This window comes from Morone saxatilis, unplaced genomic scaffold (genome assembly GCF_004916995.1).
Source record: "Morone saxatilis isolate NCDOM2014 unplaced genomic scaffold, NCSU_SB_2.0 Contig16, whole genome shotgun sequence".
In the NCBI taxonomy this organism is placed as follows: Eukaryota; Metazoa; Chordata; class Actinopteri; family Moronidae; genus Morone; species Morone saxatilis.
Genome location: NW_023339718.1, coordinates 2,612,594 through 2,628,002, shown reverse-complemented (window position 1 = coordinate 2,628,002; position 15,409 = coordinate 2,612,594). Strand labels below are relative to the sequence as shown.

Genomic DNA, 15,409 nt, shown 5'->3' with positions numbered 1-15,409 from the left:
TTTTTGCCTCTTTACCTGAAGGTTACAGACCTGGGACGCATTGCCAGTCACTTCTACATCACTCATGACTCCATTCAAACATACAACCAGCTGCTGAAGCCCACGCTCAGTGAGATTGAGCTCTTCAGAGTCTTTTCACTCTCCTCAGAGTTCAGGAACATCACTGTGAGAGAGGTATGGTTGGTCTCCAGTTGTAACCCTCAACAGAACATTCACATAACATACTAAATCCAATCAAATACTGACATATGGTTATGTCTTTTAGGAGGAGAAGCTGGAGCTGCAGAAGTTGTTGGAAAGAGTTCCTATTCCAGTGAAGGAAAGCATTGAGGAGCCCAGTGCTAAGGTAGCATTCATACCCAGTGATCAGTTTATAAAAATTACATCAAATTGTCAGCATCTAAAAGTAGAAGCATTTTGTTGCGTCTTATCATTTCAGATCAATGTGCTGCTCCAGGCATTCATCTCTCAACTCAAACTGGAAGGCTTTGCTCTCATGGCTGACATGGTTTACGTTACACAGGTACAGGAGTACCTCCTTTTTTTATTGTTTTGGTCAACTTTTAGGTTTTTATTTTTCTCTCTAAAACTGCAGTTTCACACATTTTCCCAGCAGCATTTTTTCCTTCAGTTCAGGAATTTTGTAGACATTACGTACCCTGATATGATTGAAAGAAATGCAATATTGGTTTTCTGTCATACAACTGTCCATAATTACTGTTGAACACATATTAATAATGAAATAAACTTTGAGAAAACATCAAGTTTTTGTTCTTAAAATGAAGCTGTTGTGAGATTGATTTTCTTTCCTTCTTCTTTCAGAGTGCTGGACGATTAATGCGGGCCATATTTGAGATTGTACTCAACAGAGGCTGGGCTCAACTGACAGACAAGACCATGAATCTTTGCAAGATGATTGACAAGAGAATGTAAGGCTGCAATTATTTCCTCTTCCAACCAGGCTATGCTGTGTTTTGTTGGCCATGGCAGGCAGCTGATAATCTCTATCCCGATTCTCCACAGGTGGCAGTCGATGTCTCCGCTGAGACAGTTCAAGAAGCTGCCAGAGGAGGTGATCAAGAAGATCGAGAAGAAAAACTTCCCCTTTGAGCGCCTCTATGACCTCAACCACAATGAGATCGGTGAGTTCTCTTCCTCCACAACATGCTCGCTAAATCCCTCCCTCAGCTTGCAGAGTAATTAAAAGTGTGTTTTATTTATTAGGTGAGCTCATACGAATGCCCAAAATGGGGAAGACCATCCACAAATATGTCCACCAGTTCCCCAAGCTGGACCTGGCTGTCCATCTGCAGCCTATCACCCGCTCTACACTGAAAGTGGAGCTCACCATCACGCCTGACTTCCAGTGGGATGATAAGGTCAGTAGTTAGACCTACACTATCTCTAGGTGTAAGTCTGACGGAAAAAGAGTTGTCCATAAGACTTTTCTAAAGGAGTTAATGCACTTAATGGGAGATGAAAACACATATTACACATTTAACTCTCCTTGTTGCTCCAATGGCTCTAAATACAACCATGATTTTTCCAAACAGATCTGATGTAACCTTCCTCACATTAATACATGAAACAAACAGAAATGTCATATTTTCATCATTTTCGTTTTCTGCATTGTTTTACACACTTTGAGGTTCTATTAGAATTTGCAATACATTTGCATAGGCTTCTGTTTTTGTCCTGATGCATCATCTCATTTTCTCCATTAGATTCATGGATCATCCGAGGCTTTCTGGATCCTGGTTGAGGATGTGGACAGTGAGGTCATCCTCCACCACGAGTACTTCCTGCTCAAGGCCAAGTACGCCCAGGACGAGCACCTTGTGACTTTCTTTGTCCCAGTGTTCGAGCCTCTGCCACCGCAGTACTTCATCCGTGTCGTCTCAGACCGATGGCTCTGTAAGTAACCTGATTGAAACGATTGAAGTCACCTTTTTATGGAGGCATTCCAACTAAGTGCTTTACTTTTTCTGTTTCTTTTCAGCCTGTGAGACTCAGCTCCCAGTATCCTTCCGTCACCTGATCCTACCAGAGAAGTACCCCCCACCTACCGAGCTGCTGGACCTGCAGCCACTGCCCGTCACCGCTCTCAGGAACTCTGCCTTTGAGGCTCTCTACCAGAACAAGTTCCCCTTCTTCAACCCCATTCAGACACAAGGTAGAGAACGAGATAAAGCAAAGTGTGCTACTCTGTACTACATCATATATTTCCATCATCATTCAATCAGAAGACTTCGCCCTGTGTGTTTCCGTTGTATCAGTTCACCAATCATTTCATATTATTTTCTTGACTAAGTTGCATTGTTTCTGTGCCTCCAGTGTTCAACGCGGTGTACAACAGTGATGATAATGTGTTTGTGGGAGCTCCTACTGGCAGTGGAAAGACCATCTGTGCTGAGTTTGCGATTCTGAGGATGCTGCTGCACAACGCAGAAGGTCGCTGTGTCTACATCACCCCGATGGAAGCACTGGCTGAACAGGTACAAAGCCATTTAGAAGTTGGAAGCGTGATTATATCAACACTTTTCCCGTCCTACATAATTCATATTTATGTTCATCTTTTAGGTGTTTATCGATTGGCACCAGAAGTTCCAGGACATCCTGAACAAAAAGGTGGTGCTGCTGACGGGAGAAACGAGCACAGATCTGAAGCTCTTGGGGAAAGGTGACATCATTGTCAGTACCCCCGACAAATGGGACATCCTGTCTCGTCGCTGGAAACAAAGGAAGAACGTCCAAAACGTCAGCCTTTTCGTCGTGGATGAAACACACCTGATCGGAGGAGAAAATGGAGTAAGTGCTGCTGCATTTCAGTGATTTTATGTCATATACATTAGGTGTGTACTGCAATAGGAATATTTGTTTCTTAATTAACAGTAAGGTTAAATGACTTCAGTAGGTTAAGTGCCATTAATGGTTTCTGGATAATCATGTCCTTTGTTTCTTTTCATTAGCCCGTGTTAGAGGTCATCTGCTCCAGGATGAGGTACATCTCCTCTCAGATTGAGCGTCCCATCCGCATCGTCGCCCTCAGCTCCTCCTTGTCCAACGCCAAAGACGTGGCCCACTGGCTGGGCTGCAGCACCACAGCCACGTTCAACTTCCACCCCAACGTCAGGCCTGTGCCTCTGGAGCTGCACATCCAGGTCTGTGAACAGTGTGCTAGTCAACAATTTAAAAAAACATAAAACAACAACAAACATAGAGACATAAATTCCTATCCAGCTTGTGATTTGCTGTTAACTCTTCTGGTCTGTTTAGGGCTTCAATGTGAGTCACACTCAGACTCGCCTGCTGTCCATGGCTAAGCCGGTATATCACGCCATCATGAAGCACTCTCCCTCCAAGCCGGCCGTGGTGTTCGTCCCGTCCCGCAGACAGACTCGCCTCACAGCCATCGACATCCTCACTTTCTGTGCTGCCGATGTGGTTCCTCAGAGGTCAGTCACTACAGTGATATCACGGGCTGTGGGTGAGGAATGGGTTGTGATAGCACTGGTGTTGCCATTACATATTGAGGCTGTGGCCGCAGAATAACAGTTTGTCTCTCTGTAGGTTCTTGCACTGCACTGAGAAAGACCTCGTTCCATTCCTGGACAAAATAAATGACCCAACTCTGAAAGAGACCGTGGCCAACGGTGTGGGCTACCTGCACGAGGGCCTCTCTGCGACCGAGCGCAAAATAGTGGAGCAGCTCTTCAACTCAGGTATGACTCACTCCTGCTCTGCGCTTCCAGCTTGGTCTATGAAAGTTTTGGGTTTATAATTCTTTTCTTCTCCTTTTACAGGCGCTGTTCAGGTGGTGGTGTCCTCTCGTTCACTCTGCTGGGGCATCAACATCTCTGCACACCTCGTCATTGTCATGGACACCCAGTACTACAACGGCAAAATCCACGCGTAAGTTCTCCCACTAGTTTGCTGTTCTCATTATACTGTAACTAATCAGATTGTGTCGGTGACATTCTCCTCCTGTTTTCGCTCTTTCTCTCAGATATGTGGACTATCCCATATATGACGTCCTCCAGATGGTGGGCAAGGCGAACAGACCCATGCTGGATGACGAGGGACGCTGTGTCATCATGTGCCAGGGCTCCAAGAAGGTAGAAAGACCTCTGTTGTTTCTGTCTTGTTCCCTTTTGAAGACAGTGACTTGTGCTAAAGCAATAACTGTGTGACAGTAAGAACAAACCAGTTTCTTTTTCTTTTCTTGATAGGACTTCTTCAAGAAGTTCCTGTACGAGCCGCTGCCGGTGGAGTCTCACTTGGACCACTGCCTCCACGACCACTTCAATGCTGAGATTGTCACCAAGACTGTGGAGAACAAGCAGGACGCCGTGGACTACCTGACGTGGACATTCCTCTACCGCCGTATGACCCAGAACCCCAACTACTACAACCTGCAGGGTGAGTCTGAAAGAACAGTTTTAAAGGAGAGGATACATATGGTTTTACTTGTACCCCATCAGATGTTTGGAACAACCTATAAATATCCAGTTTTGTGTTTACTCTGGCAGGCATGTCCCATCGTCACCTGTCAGACCACCTGTCTGAGCTGGTGGAGCACACGTTACATGACCTGGAGCAGTCCAAGTGCATCAGCATAGAGGACGAGATGGATGTAGCACCGCTCAATTTGGGCATGATCGCTGCCTACTACTACATCAACTACACCACCATCGGTTTGTGCCAGAACAACTGTCCTATCGCACCAAAAATAATAAAAAGTCAAGGATACCTTTATGGAATGAAAAATGGAATGAACTCACACATAACTGACTTGGTGTCTGTCTGTGTTTTGCAGAGTTGTTCAGCATGTCCCTGAATGCCAAGACAAAGATCCGTGGGTTGATTGAGATCATCTCCAATGCTGCCGAGTACAAGAACATTCCCATTAGACATCACGAGGATGCACTTCTCCGACAGGTAAAGAAACAGCACTGACAGAACTCAAACATGACTGATCTCATAACATAATAACGTTAACACTTTCCTACAAAGTTGGTACGTTGAAACTAGAACTGTAGATTGATTAAAACATTCGACCTTTAAATGAAACTTTCCACCTAAAACATCCTTCTCCATTCTTTAGCTAGGATGTTTGGGTTTTGCTTTAAACATTTTAAATGAATCGCACTAGTTGAAACTGATTGTGTTGGAACGACCTATTTTTGTATTTCAGTTGGCACAGAAGGTGCCTCACAAGCTGAACAACCCCAAGTTCAACGATCCCCACGTGAAGACCAACCTGCTGCTGCAAGCCCACCTCTCCAGGATGCAGCTGAGTGCTGAGCTGCAGTCGGACACAGAGGAGATCCTGAGCAAGGTACAGATTTATGGTGATTTTGGAGTGTGAATAAACTCAAATTTCTCGATTCCTTGCGTATATTTAACCCTCGTGTTGTGTGTTTGTAGGCGGTTCGTCTGATCCAGGCCTGCGTTGACGTGCTGTCCAGTAACGGCTGGCTGAGTCCCGCACTTGCAGCTATGGAGCTGGCTCAGATGGTCACCCAGGCCATGTGGTCCAAGGACTCGTACCTTAAACAGCTGCCCTTCTTCACCGGAGAGCACATCAAGCGCTGCACAGATAAGGTACATCAGTGTTTGCTCTTTCTACAAAATGTGCTTCATAAAATCTAGATCTTGTGTCAACATGTTGTTGTTGTACACAACCCGTTGTATAAATCGCTGCTCTTTTCACCAGGGCGTGGAGAGTATCTTTGACATCATGGAGATGGAGGATGAAGACAGAACTGCGTTGCTGCAGCTCTCAGACAACCAGATGGCCGATGTGGCTCGCTTCTGTAACCGCTACCCCAACATCGAGCTGTCCTACGAAGTGGCAGAAAAGGAGAACATCAAGAGGTATGTATGGGTGCTGTCAGCAGACTGAGTGACTACATACAGTCCAGGGCTGTACCCGATTGGTTGAATTAAATTGGATTTAGCAGTTCAATATAAAGACATTCCTTTTTTGCCACACTAAACTCCTGTGTCAGCAGTTCCTGCAGCAGAAACATGACGCTACATTATTGTCACGTTTTAGCCTAAATTTCTTCATCATGTGAAAAGATTTCCACAGTCAGAAAGTAAAAGCGTGCATACTGCTCATAGTTCAGTTATAAAATCTCAGTGTCTCTTCTGCCGGGCTGCTGACAGCGCTGTCAATCACTTATGTCAATTAGAAGTTTTACTACCGTCTGGTTCAAAAGTTTTACTTTACTGAGTCAGCACCGGAGCAGAGAGCATCCACTGCCCCGCCGCCCTCTGTTAACTGTCACTCTTCTCTGCTTTCATCGCAGGGAGTTTTGTGGTTTGTGGCCATTATGAACCTCTGTAAAGTTTACAACCCGCCATGCAACAAAAAGTTCAACTGATTTTTGATGAATCAAATCAGCGTCTTTTAGGGGGCAGCACTAATTCATAATGTTGCAAAGGAAGAAATACCGAAGTTTAACAGCTGCTTGCCGAGGACAATGGTGTCTATTTTCATCATTTTCCTCCCACACTGTTATTTTTGTCACATGTTGATGTATATTCCCATGTTTCCTCACAGTGGCAGTCCAGTTCTGGTTCAGGTTCAGCTGGAGAGAGAGGAGGAGGTGACCGGGCCTGTCATCGCACCTCTCTTCCCTCAGGTAAATGCACTGTGTTCTTGCATTTCCAAGAGTTTCTATGATCATTTTTTCCCCATTTACACATAATGACCGTTCTGTAACTGTTTTCCATTGTTGCAGAAACGTGAGGAGGGCTGGTGGGTGGTGATCGGAGACCCCAAGAGTAACAGCCTTATCTCTATCAAGAGGCTGACTCTCCAGCAGAAAGCAAAGGTCAGTGAGAGCCGCCCACTGCAATGATATCTCACCACCAAAAATAAACACTTTAAACCAACAGAGAATCCTCACGTTGTGTATCGCTCATCTTCCCCCTCTGCAGGTCAAGCTGGACTTTGTTGCACCAGCGATGGGCGTTCATAACTACACCCTGTACTTCATGAGTGACGCATACATGGGTTGCGACCAGGAGTACAAGTTCAGTGCGGATGTGAAGGAGGCTGACAGCGATGGAGACAGTGACTCAGACTAATCAGTAACTTGCAGTCTTCTGCCTTTTGTTTTATATTGAGAGGGATCGGTGGGTGTTTTTTGTTTTTTTTACTGTAGATATTCAGCCTGATTCATGTCCCTTTACTTTGTCATTATCACCTCTACTCTTGTGAAAACGTCATTTTATTCAATACATTTGTGTCAGTTTAAATCACCTGAATGATGTACACCAGTCCAGAATTATAGTGTACAGGATCAGTTTAGTTAATATAATCAGACATGTATTACAGGTACATGGCGAACTGCGCTCACTGTTGTAATGAAGCCCCAATCTGGGTTCTGAGTGTATTAAGTACATAAAACTTTGTGCTTACTGATCTGTCAGTTCTCAGGTCTGACCGGAATTTTGATGAAGATTTATAAAAATAAAAAAAAAATACAAATGTATCCAGATTGGGTCTTTAAATACTTAAAACTTTTTGTTGTGAAATCGAATGATTGGACTGGTGGAGATGTTTTTAGTATGATGTGCTGTCTGGAATATTTTTTGCAATAAAGAGAAGCCACATAATTGTTTTTTAGATTCTTTATTTATATAAACATTAATTGTCAATAAAATCTTAATTGAGCTGTTATACAGAAATATGTAGACTCACAGAAAGCACAAGATGCACTGAAGCGTTATTGTCAGTTCAGAATTGTAACATGATGTGTTGGTACACTGTTATTAAGCTGAATCCTTGCGGAGCTATGAGAAGCTGTAAGAGTTGAATGAAGAATGTGTGTGGTGACCACAGTTCCCAGTGGAACTCAGTGAGGGGCCAGTTGAGCGCTCAGTCTTCCTCGTGGAACCTCCAGATGGAGATGTCTCCTTCATCGCTGCAGGAGGCCAGGAGTCCCGCCTCCTTTGGGTTCCAGGCGACGCAGTTGACATCCTGGCTGTGAGCTTTGGTCACCTGAGCAGCCAGCGAGAACACCGGCTGGTCTGGATCGGACGCCTCATCCTCCTTAAACACTCGCACTGCGTCGTCACCGCAGGCGGTAGCCAGGGCGCCGGTCAGCCGACACCTGAACGACAGATAAACATTCTCAGTTTGAGCTTATAAGAGGACAGGTGCATGCATTTGGTGACATCTTGCAGCAGATAAGCTCATTGGTGAGGTTAAAAATTAGGGTGACCTCGTACATAAATGGTGAGAGGTTTTACTCTAATCCACCCAACTGCAACACATTAAGTATAAAACTCAAATTATCTTTATTGTGGTGAAAACTGGGACATTTTAGACTTTTCTGGTCACAAGATGGTGGACATGTTTTTACCTACATTATGTCAATTTACCACCACCAATAATAAAGGAAGGGTGAGAATGTTTACAATTAAATGAGCCATTTTCCAACCAGATTATGCCAAAATATGTAGAGGATAACGCCCGACGAGGTGTTCGTTATCAGAATTAATGGACAACGTGGAGCTTACAGACAGCTGACACTGATGAGATAACCTTAATGGACGAGCAGACTGATCCACAGACCAAACCCAACAGAGTATACAGACAATATATAACGATGAGTCTTACCAGGCGACGTCGTACACTGTTCGTCCGTGGTACCCGGACAGAGTGCACACACACTTCCACGACAAGTCTCCTGTTTAACAAGCAGAGCAGATAAAAAAAGGTTGAGATAAAATAACCCACCAATATCTGTTCGCTCATCCCCACAATTCTCATTTAATCATCAGGAATAATAACACTGACAGAAATATCTGCAGCAGCAATAACCTGAGACCTGTCTGATATTTTTAGATTATTAAAATCACACCATGTTGTATAAATCAATTCCAATATGTGGCTGATATTAAACGAGGTCTCCAATGAAAGCAGTCTCTCTACTTGGTAGACTTAAAGCTTTAACTGTGAGCTTTACCTCCTTCACCTCTCTTCAGCAATAATTAATGGAGTTGTGGTGAAATGTTGAAACAACCAATGAAGTTATGATGGTAAAACGAGTTTTCATTGTCTTAGTAATTGTACTTTGTGCAATGACAATAAAGTTCAATCTAATCTAATCTAAAATGACCGTTTTCGTCTATGGAGTCTGGTGGCGAGTGATACTGTGGCTGTTTCTGGTTAAACAAAGTTCTGTCTCATTAGGGATCTTCTCCATAATGTTGTCAGACACTTTGAGTGGACATGGCTTATGTTGTCGACCACACCAGTGCTATTGATTATTGGAAAGACTGTGACAAGACTAACAAAGACGTTAAGTAGAAAGAAAGAAGTATTATTTTGTTTCCATCCAGTTTCAAGTGTGTTTTATGATAATCTGCAAGGTAAAATTACTGGTTTTCTTAATGAGTCTGGTCTGCCGTAGCGTCCAATTGCTTTGGTCTCAGATGCTGGTGCTGTATGTGACATCCAGTAGCGGTGAATATCGTATAAATAACATTCATAATGACACAAAATGATATCTAGTTCTGTCACTGATTGGATATTATGTTTTGTTAAAGACTTTTCTGATTAGTGACTTTATTTATCACAAGAATAATCCTGCCTACCACTAACAACTCACCCTGTCCACTTTCATTTGGATACTCCTTCCAGATCTTCACGGTGCGGTCGTCGCTGCAGGAGGCCAGCCTCTGTCCACTTCCCTCAAAAGACAAACTCCAGACTGTGGACGTGTGTCCTTGCAAGGTGGCCCGGCACTCCCAGTCGTCGTCCTCTTCCTTGTAAATACAAACGTTGTTGTCGTAGCTCGCTGAAGCCAGGAGCTGTACGAACACATGGAGAGTAACGTAGTAAGATAACGGTGCCACAAAGCGAGAAATGACTGAGCGGAGCAGAGTGGGACCTACCTCCTGGGTCGGGTGCCACACAACATGCTTGACATCTTGCGTGTGGGAGTTTATGACGGTCACACACTCGTACTCGTCTTCTTCGTCCACTGTGGAACACAAAAGGAGAGAGACACACATCAGTCGGTTTGTTGATTTCCCTGCCGTGCATCTGAGGCGGTGACACGCTGTACGTTTAACACAAACCTTCCCAGACCCAGACGCTCTTGTCTCGGCTACACGTTGCCAGCAGGTTCCCTGAAGGGGCCCACGCCACGCATTTGACCTCGTTTTCATGTCCTTCCAGCACGGTCAAACTCTAGAGGACAAGGAAGGAACTGTGGGTAAAATCCACATACGGCGCAGCATATTTTGAAGTGAAGATTAAAAAAACAAAACAAATCTAACCTCAAAATCCTCGTTGTTCTTTTTCCAGATGCACGTGGTTGCGTCGAAGCTGGCAGAGGCCAGATATTTCCCGCAGGGAGACCACGCCACTTTCCTCACGGTGCGCTGGTGTCCGTCCTGAAGCACACTCTTACATATCCAAGAGTCACCTAAAGGAGGCCAACAGAGATATGGATGTACCGTTTATACTGGAGCTGCAACGAACAGTCGATTAATCGATTACTAACTATTTGGATAATCTTGAGTACTTTTTTTAAAAGAAAAATGTAAAATTTCTCTGGTTTCAGCTTCTCAAGTGTGATTTATTTCTGGTTTCTTTCCTTCTCTGTGACAGTAAACTGAATATCTTTGAGTTGTGGGCTTTGGGAAACAGTAATTAATCATTAATGAAAATAATTTTGCAGCTCTGGTTTATACGAGGGTGGCCGTCCCTTTTATTTCTCTTAATAAACATCGAGGGCAATTTTAAATATTAATGTGCTGCTTTATTGTAAAATAGATTTGTGCATCAATGTAATGAGTTGTTTGTTTTTCAGGTATTTAATCAATAAAATCAGCCAAAAACAGACATTCCTGTGTTGTTATTTTATCTAAGAAGTGTTTTCTCTGTTGAATTACCAAAAATTAATGATATTGATATTAAAATGTTGTTATTTTATCAGTTTGTGTCAACTATTTTTATACTGTTTGATCCTTCTTATTGTTTTATATTTATTTGTCTTCTTACTCTATTTTATCCAGTTTGTAGTACAGCCTTTATTAAACACCATTTATTATTCTACCTGTTAAATTCTATTCTATTTGTACTGTATTTGTATTTTTTTAAATGTACATTATCTCGGTAGTTTTTCTCTCATTATGATTCCCAATATTCTGTGAGCACTTTGAACTGAATCTAAACCTATACATTACCTCTATTAAATAAATTTACCTGATTGTTATATAATTTGCTACATATTATACCCACAGCAGCCAATATAACCTGGGGAGTACAAATGAATCAAATAATTTTAACATTTTTTAAAAACCTTTTCCCAAAAACCAAGAAACCAGAAACCTAAGGATGGAGTTTAGATAATAAACCCCTCTAATAACTGTTTTTGGTTGCACTCACAATCACATTAAAAACAACTCCCTATACTAGATATTATACCATAGAAATGTTTAGGTTAAGTTTATATACAATGATTTAAAGCCGGGTTGCACTGCTTTCATTAAGGCAAAAAATTTGATTAAAAAAGACAATAAAAACACCACAACTGAAGCATTAAATAACATTATACTGTTACCTAACACGATAAGAGCCTGTAAAAGAGCAATAAGGGCAAGACATTTATGATATTCATGTTATTTAATCATTAATCTGCCAAGTAAAACCTTCTCGTCCCCATATCCTCACGGCCTTGTCACCGCGCATGAGGCCGCAGAGTCCCGCGGGACGGGCTCCAGCCTCCGAACCAGCATACGGAGAGTCCCGGGGTTGTGCGCTCAGGTCTCTGGACCAGGGTCCAAAGCCTCCTTCATGTCCGAGCTTTCGGTGGTTCAAAAACGGGTTTGGCTTTTTCTGGAGCGCGCATGGCTTCCGTCCGTTCTTACGGTTTACTGACTCCCGTGATGGAAATCCGCCGCGCTCGCTGTGACGATCCGCGCAGGACAAACAGTGCGTTGCCTAAACTTACGGCGCGATGTGTCGGGCCTCGAGTTGGAGGTTCGGGAAGAGCAATTAATTAATTGCAGCCGAGAACAAAATTGCAAAAGTTCACACGCACAAAATGTTCGGAAATACCGCCATGGTTTGCCCTTAGGTGTTGCGTTCGCTTTCTTCTTCGATGGGCTTTATTGTTGGAAACTATTACCGGCCACCTTGCCGCGACTTGGAGGGAGCCGCGCGTTTACGTTACAGTTCACTTACAGCCACTGGGTTTCAAAAACCGTTTTCCTCCCTTTTGATAGTTGTTGGATTATTTATATACTATTTGTTTTATTATTTGTTGATTAGTAAGCCTGACTCAGTGACATATTTTATGGCTATTTCATATTATTCTGAGTCATTTATATTTTTGTTTGCTTTTTCGGATAATTATTTCATGTTTTTTTTCTTTTGAAGGTAAATTTTTTAATTTTTTGGTTGTTTTTCGAGTAATTTATTTTTTTTGTCTGTTTTTCGGGAGTAATTTATTTTTTTGTCTGTTTTTGTGAGTAATGTATTTCTGTTATTTTCTGATAATTTATTTTTTGTCTGTTTTTTCTGAGTAAATTTATTTTTGGTTGTTTTTTGAGTAATTTATTTTTGGTCTGTTTTTCTGAGTATTTATTTTCTGTTTTTTCTTGAGTAATTTATTTGTCTGCTTTTCGAGTAATTAATTTCTGGTTTTCTAGGTAATTATTTTTGGGTTTTGTTTTTTCTGAGTAATTTATTTCTGTTTTTCTGATAATTTATTTTTGGTCTGTTTCTGGAGTAATCTATTTCTCTTTTTTCTAGTAATTGTATTTTCTGGTTTGTTTTCTGAGTAATTTATTTTTTGTCTGTTTTCTAGTATTATTTCTGTTTTTCTTATGCTGAATTATTTTTTGGGTTTGTTTCTGAGTAATTATTTCTGTTTTTCTGAGTAATTATATTTTTGTCTGTTTTTCTGAGAAATTTCTGTTTTCTAAGTTAATTATTTTTTGGTTTGTTTTTCTGGGAGTAATTTATTTTGGTCTGTTTTTCGGCGTAATTATTTCTGTTTTCTATGTATTTAATTTTTTTCGGTTTGTTTTTCGAGTAATTATTTTCTGTTTGATTCTGAGTAATTTATTTTTGTCTTTTTTCTGAGTAATTTATATTTCTGTTTTTCTAATTAATTTTTTTTTGGGTTTGTTTTTTCTTAGTAATTATTTTTGGTTTGTTTTTCGTAGTAATTTTTTTTTTCTGTTTTTCGAGTAATTTATTTTTTTGGTCTGTTTTTGTTTAGTAATTATTTCCTAGTTTTTCTGGAGTAATTATTTCTGTTTTCTGGGGAGTAATTTATTTTTTGGGTCTTTTTTAGTAATTTTATTTTTTGTCGTTTCTGAAGTAATTTATTTTTGGGTCTGTTTTTTTGGAGTTAATTATTTTTTTCAGTTTTCTGAGTAATATTTCTGTTTTTTCTAAGTAATTATTTTTTGTTTGTTTTTCTTGAGTAATTTTCTGTTTTTCCTGAGTAATTTATTTTTTGGTTTGTTTTTCGAGTAATTTATTTTTTTTGTCTGTTTTTTCTGGAGTAATATATTTTTTGTCTGTTTTCTGAGTAATTTATTTTTGGTTTGTTTTTCTGGTAATTTTTTTTTTTGTCTTTTTCTTGAGTAATTGTATTTTTGTCTGTTTTTCTGGGAGTTAATTATTCAGTTTTCGGAGTAATTTTTATTTGTATTTTTGGTCTGTTTTTCTGAGCTATTTATTGTTGTCTGTTTTTTCTGGGATAAATTATTTCTTGTTTTTCTACCTGCTAATTTATTTTTGTTTGTTATTTCTGGGAGTAATTATTCTGTTTTTCTGAGTAATTTATTTTCTTGTCTGTTTTTCTGAGTTAATTATTTCTTTTTTTCTGAGTAATTTATTTTTTTGGCTTTGTTTTTTCGAGTAATTTATTTTTTTGTCTGTTTTTCGGTAATTTTTTTTTTGGGTTGTTTTGTGAGTTAATTATTTCTGTTTTTCTGGAGTAATTATTCTGTTTTTCTGGGAGTAATTTATTTTTTTGTCTGTTTTTCTTGGAGTAATTTATTTTTTTGTCTGTTTTTCTGGAGAATTTATTTTTGGTCTGTTTTTTGAGTAATTATTTCTGTTTTCCGAGTAATTTTTTTTGTCTGTTTTTCTGAGGTAATTATTTCTGTTTTTCTGAGTATTTATTTCTTTTTTCTGAGTAATTATTTTTGGTCTGTTTTTCGAGTATTTATTTCTGTTTTTTCTGAGTAATTATTTCAGTTTTCTACGTAATCAATGAAACTCTGGATGACCCGCTGTTTGCTGCATCTGCCGCCGCTGGGAGGCCGTCACCAGTAGGCGCAGCACTGCCTCGCCTTCCTCGCGTTCCACCGCGAAGCCAATCGAAGCCACGAAGAATGACCGGGCGCGAACAAAGGAAGTGTGTGTCTTACAGGAAAGTGAGCCGCGAAGCTTGCCTTTTGTTTTGTTATTGTCTTCTGTTTACTCTAGCCGAGTTCAACATGGTGAGGTTTTATCGCCAGGAAGGTAGCTGATTGCTCAACAGGCTCGCACTCCACCCGTCCGCCTCTGTGACTTTATTTTTCACGCACTTTTCAACGTTTTAACTGCGCGTTAGCTTCCAGACGCTAACAACAGAGCTAACAGGCAGAAGATCGTGTGTCATTGTCCGTGCGACGCGTCGGATTCTGCTCCTGGTGCGCAGACAGCCGCGTGTTACACATCCACAGTCGCTTGGAAACACTAGATATGACTTGGGCAACCCGCCGCACCGCTGATCCACCCCACCGGCCCCGGTACCGCAGCATGCAACCGGTTCTGGACTCGTCCCCACCGACGACATGAGGTGAAGGAGACGGATCACCATTAGCCACCGCAGGGTTCTGCGCCCGGAGGCGCAGGAGGAGAGCGTTCACTCGCTGCCCAAGCAGCCGAGCGGAGCCTGGTGTGGCCCTGCCCGGAGCTCGTCATCACCGGGCTGTGTACCCCGCTCTGGCGGAACCTGGCCGGCTCCGGGTCCACGGAGGAACATGTCCGAGCAGGAGCTCGGGGTGGCGGACGGTCCTGGGCTACATTGACCCCAAGGCTTCTGGACTGGTGAGAGCAAACACAAGCGTTAATCGATAAAATGGAGACATTCCTGTGTTGTTTGTTTTGGTCTAAGAAGTTTTTCTCTGTTGAGTACTAAAAACTGAAGGATGTTGATGTAAGAATGTTATCTTATATCAGTTGTGCAACTATTTTGTCTTCTACTCTACTTTATCAGTTTCTACTACAGCATTTTATTATTTCTACCTGTTAATCTATTCTATTTTACTGTATTTGTATTTTTAAATGTACATATATCTATATGGTTATATTCTCTCTATTATGATCCAACACTCGCTCTGTGAAAGCACTTTGAACTTGAATCATCTCTTTTTT

General features: G+C 41.4%; 3 protein-coding genes across 3 annotated transcripts in view; 2 read left to right on the top strand and 1 right to left on the bottom strand.

The window, feature by feature from the left end:
* The window catches only part of snrnp200 (small nuclear ribonucleoprotein 200 (U5)), a 17,169-nt gene extending 9,540 nt beyond the window's left edge, over positions 1-7,629 (top strand). Inside the window, exons 21-44 of the mRNA XM_035657803.1 lie at positions 14-174; positions 266-346; positions 440-523; positions 823-929; positions 1,024-1,142; positions 1,225-1,379; positions 1,725-1,914; positions 2,000-2,173; positions 2,335-2,495; positions 2,581-2,808; positions 2,970-3,161; positions 3,277-3,455; positions 3,571-3,722; positions 3,804-3,912; positions 4,007-4,115; positions 4,230-4,419; positions 4,530-4,694; positions 4,817-4,938; positions 5,195-5,338; positions 5,428-5,604; positions 5,717-5,877; positions 6,569-6,650; positions 6,750-6,842; positions 6,949-7,629. Coding sequence (XP_035513696.1) covers positions 14-174; positions 266-346; positions 440-523; positions 823-929; positions 1,024-1,142; positions 1,225-1,379; positions 1,725-1,914; positions 2,000-2,173; positions 2,335-2,495; positions 2,581-2,808; positions 2,970-3,161; positions 3,277-3,455; positions 3,571-3,722; positions 3,804-3,912; positions 4,007-4,115; positions 4,230-4,419; positions 4,530-4,694; positions 4,817-4,938; positions 5,195-5,338; positions 5,428-5,604; positions 5,717-5,877; positions 6,569-6,650; positions 6,750-6,842; positions 6,949-7,098 — 3,485 coding nt within the window. The 3' untranslated portion in view covers positions 7,099-7,629. The remainder of the gene's footprint in view (positions 1-13; positions 175-265; positions 347-439; positions 524-822; positions 930-1,023; positions 1,143-1,224; positions 1,380-1,724; positions 1,915-1,999; positions 2,174-2,334; positions 2,496-2,580; positions 2,809-2,969; positions 3,162-3,276; positions 3,456-3,570; positions 3,723-3,803; positions 3,913-4,006; positions 4,116-4,229; positions 4,420-4,529; positions 4,695-4,816; positions 4,939-5,194; positions 5,339-5,427; positions 5,605-5,716; positions 5,878-6,568; positions 6,651-6,749; positions 6,843-6,948) is intronic.
* ciao1 (cytosolic iron-sulfur assembly component 1) lies at positions 7,161-11,730 on the bottom strand. Its single transcript, XM_035657802.1, has 7 exons — positions 11,680-11,730; positions 10,303-10,451; positions 10,102-10,213; positions 9,916-10,004; positions 9,630-9,831; positions 8,636-8,705; positions 7,161-8,126 (listed from the first exon to the last, which is right to left on the bottom strand). Exons 1-7 carry the CDS (start codon positions 11,717-11,719, stop codon positions 7,892-7,894), a joined length of 897 nt encoding a protein of 298 aa, XP_035513695.1. The 5' UTR covers positions 11,720-11,730; the 3' UTR covers positions 7,161-7,891.
* A 3,004-nt stretch (positions 11,731-14,734) lies between these two features.
* tmem127 (transmembrane protein 127) overlaps positions 14,735-15,409 on the top strand; it is a 3,661-nt gene continuing 2,986 nt past the window's right edge. The window contains exons 1-2 of the mRNA XM_035658119.1: positions 14,735-14,781; positions 14,887-15,082. Of these exons, the coding sequence (XP_035514012.1) occupies positions 14,735-14,781; positions 14,887-15,082 (243 nt within the window). The remainder of the gene's footprint in view (positions 14,782-14,886; positions 15,083-15,409) is intronic.

Coding starts and splice junctions, on each gene's coding strand:
- ciao1 (XM_035657802.1), bottom strand. CDS start 11,719: ATGCGCGGTGACAAGGCCGTGAGGATATGGGGACGAGAAG. Junction 10,214..10,302: donor AGAACAACGAGGATTTTGAG/GTTAGATTTGTT, acceptor CTTGTCCTCTAG/AGTTTGACCGTGCTGGAAGG. Junction 9,832..9,915: donor TGTGGCACCCGACCCAGGAG/GTAGGTCCCACT, acceptor GTGTTCGTACAG/CTCCTGGCTTCAGCGAGCTA.